The sequence below is a fragment of the Triticum aestivum genome, chromosome 3B (assembly GCF_018294505.1).
Source record: "Triticum aestivum cultivar Chinese Spring chromosome 3B, IWGSC CS RefSeq v2.1, whole genome shotgun sequence".
Classification (NCBI taxonomy): Eukaryota; Viridiplantae; Streptophyta; class Magnoliopsida; order Poales; family Poaceae; genus Triticum; species Triticum aestivum.
Window position 1 is genome coordinate 467,712,479 of NC_057801.1, and position 7,935 is coordinate 467,720,413.

Below are 7,935 nucleotides of genomic sequence, written 5' to 3' on the forward strand. Positions count from 1 at the left end.
ACTACAACTAAAGTAGTTCAACTACAACTACTATTAATCATACTGCCCTAGTTAACTAGTACCATCACTACTAGTAATTAACATCTACTACTAAAAATCTAGTACTAATGTGAACCCTAAATTAACACCTACTACTACTAAAAATCTAGTACTAGCTATGAACCCTAAATTAACATCTACTACTACTAATTCTAGTACTAACTAGTGGCAAGGGGTGGGGGGCGACGGAGAGGTAGCTAGGGGCGGCGAGGGCGGGATCGGGATCGGGAGGCGGCGGTGCTGGGTGGGCTCGGGTGGCGGCGGTGAGGTCGAGGGCGGTGGGAGGAGGGCTGCCGGCGGCGGAGGGAGGAGGGGCGGCCGCAGGCGGAGGGAGGAGGGCGGCGGCGGAGGAGGAAGGGGCAGCCGCAGGCGGAGGGAGGATGTGCGAGGAGGAGGGAGGAGGGATGGAAGGAGGGGAGTACCTCGGCGGCGGACGGATGAAGGCGGCGGCGGCGGCGACGCACGACGACGGTTATCGGCACGCGGGCGAGAGTGAGAGTGTGAGTGAGAGAGAGGGTCGGTCGTGCGCGTGGGGATAAGGTAGGGATAGTTGTAGCGCGTTTGCCGAAACGCGCTACAGCTAATCTGAATAGTAGTAGCGCGGTTCATTATAGGGCGCTGCTGCTATAACTAGCGGGGGGCGAGGTCATGGTAATTAGAGCAGTGGCGCGTTTTGCGGAGGACGCGCTACTGCTATTTTCCTTTCAGCAGCGCGTTTTTCTATCACGCGCTACTGCTAAGTAGCAGTAGCGTTGTATTTTGAGCAGCGCTGCTGGTAAGTTTCTGTGTATAGGCTTTTCCCTAGTAGTGTACCCTTCATCCAGCAACCATCACTAAGTGTGACGAAAATCAGTTCAACCTCCATTGGAGAGGAAGAGAGAAAACCAAGAGAAAAAGGGAAAAGGGATGAAAATTGAAGGAAGAAGCAAAGTGAATCCCTCCACAAGGTTGTGATGGTCCAGATCTACTACCTTGTCTTCTTCAAGCCGCGGTTCCACCATATTTGGTGTGATTGTTCCAATCTCTAGCTCTTGAGCCCCAAATCATGTTGCGTTCATCCAAGATTCAGAAATCTTGATGTATAAGATCCTCTTGTGCTATCTAGAGAGAAACTTGTTGTATCCCACATTTGATAATAGTGGAAGAGTATTTGGGTGGCTTCGTTCCGTGGTTTTCCCCTCAAGTAGGGGGGGGGGGGGTCATGTAAAATCGTGTGTCTCCGCGTTGATGCTTGTTGATGTCCAAAAAGTTACTCTTACCAGCAGACATCGTTTGAGGAGCGTCTTGTGTGCTGAGCAACTAATTCTACCTCCATATATGTTGTTGCATATGTTTCCTTCCGTTCTAAGCAACGATCTTTGAGTTAGTACATGAAGTGGTGATAATATTACTTTATTTCCGCTGCAATATTTAGTTCATCACAAGTGTGTTTGTGTGCTAATTCCCAACAATGCCGACCACAAGGAAGTGCACGGCCTGTGCCAGCAGGGGTAGCGCCACCACATCATGCACCGTCTCCAGCCTCAGCTCGTCCACCATCTTGACTTCTAGGCTTGTCGTCAAGGAGCGCACGGATCTCCTCTACATGGACGACGAACCCTGGGAGCCTGGTGACGATGGTGTCGTGGAGCCATGGCTCCACCGCAACTCGGCCCCGCCGCACCTAGAAGCGTCCCACCATCTATGGGCGTAACTTCTCTGTTGTGCCTCCTTTGACCGCCGCCACCATCTCCACCGCCCCCCCCCCCCCGCGCTCGAGCTCGAACTCCCGTTGGGATTCGTGGGCCACGAGCTTCTGCTGAAGCACAATGCAGGGGCCTCACCCGCCTCCTTCCCCAAGTCCCCAAGTCGCGACCTCCTCTGCCTGCTGTTGTTCATACTCGTCCTGCTGTTGAAGCCTTCCATGCCGCTCACCATCACCCAAGAGCAGCCGCCACTCCGCCGTAGGACCTCTAGGTGCGCCACCCGCCAATCATTGGCCCCCTCCGCCCACACATGGCGCGCTCTCCGGGATCTGCGTGGGCCACGGGCTGCCGTCGAGGCACATCGTCGGGAATTGCAAGGCAACTCGGTTGGTCGCCAGGATTCAGACACGGAGGATAAGATGGGAGGGAGACGAGAGACGGTGCGGTGATAGTTGAAGGGGTAAGGGGGAAAGAGGAAGTCGGGTGCGTTCGTTCGCTTCGGCTCGCAACCGAACGATTCCAGAAGCTGCAGTGGAACTGGTCTTGCGCCAAGATTCGTGCTACCAAATCCGACGGTCAAAAAGGCGTTCGTTGAGAATATTTAAAATCTGAGGTGAGATTTTTATATTTCAAGAACTTTTATAATAGATCCATATCTTCTCGAGAGAGAAAAAAATGCACATGTGCTAGGCTGCCAGCCGGGAGCTGACCCTAGATAACGTCCTGCCGGAGAACTCGGCGCCCCCACCGAACTCCCCACGCGCAAAGCAGAGAGAGGAGAATCCTAAACCCCAGCGACGACCATGACTCCCCAAGCCCTCCTCCTCCTCCTCGCCGCCGCCGCCGCCGTCGCCGTCGCCGCCGCGGCCCCGCCGAACGGCGCGGCGAACGACCTCCTGCCCAAGTACGGCCTCCCCAGGGGCCTCATCCCGGACTCGGTCAGCTCCTACACCTTCGACGAGGCCACGGGCGACTTCGAGATCCACCTCGCGGGCACCTGCTACGTCCGCTTCGGCGACCACCTCGTCTACTACGAGAAGGCCCTCCGCGGCTGCCTCTCCAAGGGGCGGATCACCGGCCTCTCCGGCATCCAGGCCAAGAAGCTCTTCCTCTGGGTCTCCGTCTCCGGCATCGTCGCGCACCCCGAGGAGGGCACCCTCGAGTTCCAGGTCGGCTTCGTCTCCGAGGAGCTCTCCGCCTCGCTCTTCGACCGGGTGCCCGTCTGCGGCGCCAGCGCCGGCGCGCAGCTCCGCGGCGTCGCCGGGGTCATCCAGGAGCTCGGCCTGCTCCCCGTTGCAGAGGTATGGGATTGGGATTCCGTCACTTTTACCGTTCCGCTATTTCAATTAGGCGCCTCGTTTCGTTTCGCCGTGAATTACATAGCGGGTACAGACCTTGGAATCGGATCAGTATACTTGTTTGGTGCTTGATATCATGATATGTGCACTTCGAACCCCCAATAGCCAGTTTACTCTTAGCATTTAAGATGTTTCATTCTTAGCATTGCTAGAATTTAAGATGTTTCATTCTTAGCATTGCTTAGTTTTGTTCTGGATTATTTTAGGACGGCTGTGATTGGGGTGAGAACTTTTAGTCGTAGTGGCACACATAAAATTTGGTGGTGTGGGGGCATGCCTTATTGTTTTGTTTTGATGATTGAGTGAAGCTGGTGTCAACCTCCTCTAATCAGTGATCACCAGGTGATTAAAATATGTCAAGGATTGTTAGCGTGTCTGAACAGTTTATGTTCTTTGATTCTTTCCATATGATACTTCACCTACTGCCACCACACCCAACAACTAATCTAGCAGCATGTCAACTTAGCTCACATCACTTCGTGCCACAACGTAACACCCGACCTGCATCGTAAGTTCCTAACCCGAAGTCATGTCAAGATTAAAGGAGAGGGAACACCTTTCTTGGTTGGTGTTCAGGACTATAGTTGCCCTTGGCAGCAGCAATTTTGAAAGGGTTCATTTGTTAAGTAATGGTAGCAGAGGGAAGAGGGAACCTCTTTCTTTACTTAATCCCGTTTGTAAAAAAGAAAACCTTATTTGTCCTTATTATGCACCACCAGAAGTACCCTGGTGTTGATATGTACCACTAAAAGACACTGGATTGCCTTAATAACACCAACAGTTTGCAATCCTTTTAAACGTGCCATTCTATAGTAGTCTGTTAATGGACTATCTATTTTTTTGTTTTTGTTGAAAAGGCTGGACTATCTGATTTCCCTCTGCAGAACAGAGGAAAAAAGATCCTCTGTATTTTATTTCCCTTCTCTCTCCCATTCTTTTCTTTGTCCTGATCCTGTTTCTGCTCTCTACCATATCTACCCTTGAAACCACCACCATTGACCTGAGATGACACTGCAGCCATAAAACCTGCATTGTGAATCTCTAATCTTGCGCGTCTCTCGTGGCCCAACTCAGTATTGTCCGCTGGAGACCCTATTAGGCAGTGAGTCAACAACATCCACTGTTGGTGACCATCAATAGCATCATTAGTGACCGTCTGGCAGCATGCGTTGGATGCATTTCTTTCCTTATCCCTGGCAAATTGTGATGTTTGTCCCAGTCTTGTGTCTAATATCGGTTGTAGTCCAGTAACTGTGTCCTGTGCAGGGTGATGCTTGATGGCCTAATTCTTGAGTATTGACACTATGCACTTAATTCACACAAAAAATGGTGATACAATAAAATCAAATCTTCCATGCAAGTCTGACCAAACAACACTTTCGTTCACTACACCAACTGCCCTTGCACCTACAAGTGGCACGCCCCATCTTTTGCAACACTGCAAGTCTCAAGAGTCAAGAGGCATGAGCTAAAGGGTTAAGGTGTGTGGGAGGGAGGGTCAGCATGAAGAGCATGTGCAACATGGATCATAACGTCATAAGGGAGAAGAGGCTTGGCAGATGATTGGGAATCCTGAGGAGGCACGTCGAGATGCATGAGGTGGTCAATGAGGCTTCCAGGGAGTTTTGCACAGAGAAGCAGAGAAGCAGTGCATCGTTCCTTTGTGGCAAGGAGGTGATGCAAACTAGCAAGTGGCAGTCCCACTTGCAAAAATGTACCCGCATCGCAATATCATATGCCTGTGAATCTGTGATCCTGCGCACTGCTCAAGGGTGAAAGAAGAGGGAACATTGTAGCGAGGACCTTTTAGAGGTCTTCCTGTGGTACACCAATACTAAGAATTTCATCTTCTGTGAACTTGTTAAACTGAATTACATCTTAGATCTCCATGGTATCCGTTATCCTTTACATACACCCTCTATCTACCTGGTACGCTAGGATTGGGCATATCATATCAGAAGGCACCTACACGAGCCAGATCTTTTGAATACTTCTTATCCTGTGTGGTGACCTTACCGACCTATATTTTAGATGTGATTATATTTTTAGAACTTTAATTAGAGAATATTTAGGAAGCCCAAAAATTAGTTCACTACTTCTATATCAGATGGAGTTGAACTACCAGTGGAACATAGTTATTAAATTATTATCATTATCATTTTAGTAATGATTATTGCTATGCTCTGTTATCTTTTTTTGTTGGATCCCAGCATGACAAATGACTAGACATTTTTACCAGAAATTGCTGATTTCATGGTTGTGTACCACAGCATTAAAAAGAAAAGTTTTATTAGAAGGAACCATGGCCCACTATATTTGCTAATTCTCTGAGGGCCTATATAAGCTAAATCATGTGAGCAAGTGGCTAAATAAGATTACAACTTCTGTCATGACCCACATGCCAATAACTTGAGAACACTTTCATGTTATTGTAAGTGATAGCTTAACATTCTCTTGAAATGTCTGATTTTGAAACAGAATATGGCGCATACTGCATGGCTCAATTGTAGCCTTTTAGGGAATTAGCCTTGTAACATCCCATCGAAATGCTAATCTATCAGTACTACGTTAAATACATACATATGGCTGAAACAAGTGTTCATTTGTTTTGGACGTGCCGACTCTTCCATGGACTCTTGCATTTATTGAGTGCCAACAAGACATCACGCAACACGCGTCGTGAGGTAGAATATGTACTCCCTCCGTTCGGAATTACTTGTCGCAGAAATGGATGTATCTAGACGTATTTTAGTTCTAGATACATCCATTTCCGAGACAAGTAATTCCGAACGGAGGGAGTAGGATGGAGGAGTGATCAATGCATTCACCTCGTCGTAAAAGTCACCATCTGTCAACATATATATCGTTTGGGTACACCGATATTCACCTGGTTGGTCTCATCCTCGAGGATCCAAACTTGAAACCAGCGGTTCTACCTCATATGTCAAACTCTACTCAGTAGTACGTATCTGACGGTCTTTTTTTTTTCTTGTTACCTTTGCAGGCTTGAGCTTGGAGGAGCCGGCCGTTCGTTCCACTTGCAGCAAATTCTCCTTGGATCCTATTGTGGGGTTGTTTGTTACACGAGTAATGATGATAATAAGATATCCGGAGCCTTTTTTAGCTCACGGAGAAAGGCTTCGTGGACCATGGTGGTGTACTGTTGGCAAAGTGTATGTGGTCTGCTGTCTCTCCTTAGTGAACACGGATTCTGTGTAGAATTGTACATCTGTTTTGCTGCAACTGGGACCTGTGTAAAATGTATGTAGTTCATGTCTTCGTTTCTTAGCACTACTTCAGAAGAAGAAAAAATACCTCCTATGGAAAGTCTGGTGCTGCATTTGTAAGTTTATAAGCTTTGGGGCGTGCTACGCGGCCGCCGGCTGATCTTTATAAAAAAGATCGGCCGGACCGCGAGCAGTTAGATTTCACCTATTAAGCGCAAATGCCAAATGGAAACCAAGCTTCATGGAGGCCTTTATTTTAGATCTTTAAAATTCAAACTTTTCAGTTTTAAAAAAATCTGAAAATAAATACACATATACTTAGATATATAATGTACATGTGTGCAAATTTTCAGGTCGAAATACATTATAATGTGAGCTGCACAAAAAGACAAATATGGGGCTTTTTAGCATATGTACTGTTCATCTCTAAAGTGCATGATTTTTTTTGTCCAGCTCGCAGTTTAAGGTATTTCATCCTGAAATTTTTCACACATACACTTTACATCCTTCCATACATGTGTATTTATTTTCAGATTTTTTTAAAACTTAAATTTATGAATTTTGAATTTTTAAAAAATAAAGAGCTTCATGAAGCTCGGTTCGGTGCCCTACTCCCTATTAAGTGGCTATAGCTGGCCAAAAGGGCTGTACTAAATGGGCTGGCCCGGTAGCACACAGGAACGGCATGGCCCAGGCACGGCATGATCCAGGTACAGCACGACCCGGGCTAAACGGGCCAGGCACGCGGCACACCACGGGCCATGCCTGGGCCTGGAGGCTGAGCACGTGGGCCGGCATGGCACAACACATTTATTTATTTGTTTATTTTAGATTTTTTTACATATGTGTTCAAAAATACAGCCCAATATGCCTAAATAACAGCCCAACAGGCTGAAAATATGCAGCCCAACCGTGCTAAACATGCCATGGGCCGGCCCGTTTATTAGCTGGGTCATGCCTAGGCTGGAGGACACATCACGTGGGCCTGCACGGCATAGCCTGGCTATTAATCGTGCCATGGTGGGCCGTGCCGTGCCAGGCCCGATTAGGGTGGGCCGGGCCGTGCTGTGTCGGGTCGGCACGTTTGGCCAGGTTTGTAAGTGGCCTAGCGTAACCGTTCACCGTTGCAACACATGCTTTATTTCAAAAATTTCGTACAACAAGCATCTTATTGCAGAACCTTTTTGTGACAAATGTCTTGTTGCGAACTTTTTTTTTTACAACAGAAGTCTTGTTGCAATTTTTTTAAAGAATTTTTTTCAACAGCCGTCTTCTTGCAGACTTTTTTTGCAACAGATTACCTGTTGCAAAATTATTTCTAAAAACAAGGTTGCATCGCATCACAGTAGTCATTTACCTCCAAGATTTGCAACAAGACCGCTATTGTTGAGACATGTGCCTGCACTTGACTTCGCGCTGAGGACGTGTGGCAGGCAACAAAGGCGGCGGACGGACCATGATTATCAGCCGAATCATTTTACTTAAGCTTTTCTTTATTTTCATTTTTTCTGAGATTCTTCTTTTAGGGGTAGAAACCTTTTTTACAAAAACTTTAGGCAAACCTCTATTTCATATTTGGGAAGAGTTTTTCATTTTTTGTTATGGTTTTTCTGGAACGATTCTTCT

General features: G+C 47.5%; 1 protein-coding gene across 1 annotated transcript; it reads left to right on the top strand.

Moving 5' to 3' along the window:
• The first annotated feature begins 2,459 nt into the window (after positions 1–2,459).
• On the top strand, positions 2,460–6,429 carry LOC123070412 (uncharacterized). The gene is made up of 2 exons (XM_044493635.1): positions 2,460–3,025; positions 6,087–6,429. Exons 1-2 carry the CDS (start codon positions 2,528–2,530, stop codon positions 6,090–6,092), a joined length of 504 nt encoding a protein of 167 aa, XP_044349570.1. The 5' UTR covers positions 2,460–2,527; the 3' UTR covers positions 6,093–6,429.
• Positions 6,430–7,935: the final 1,506 nt, after the last annotated feature.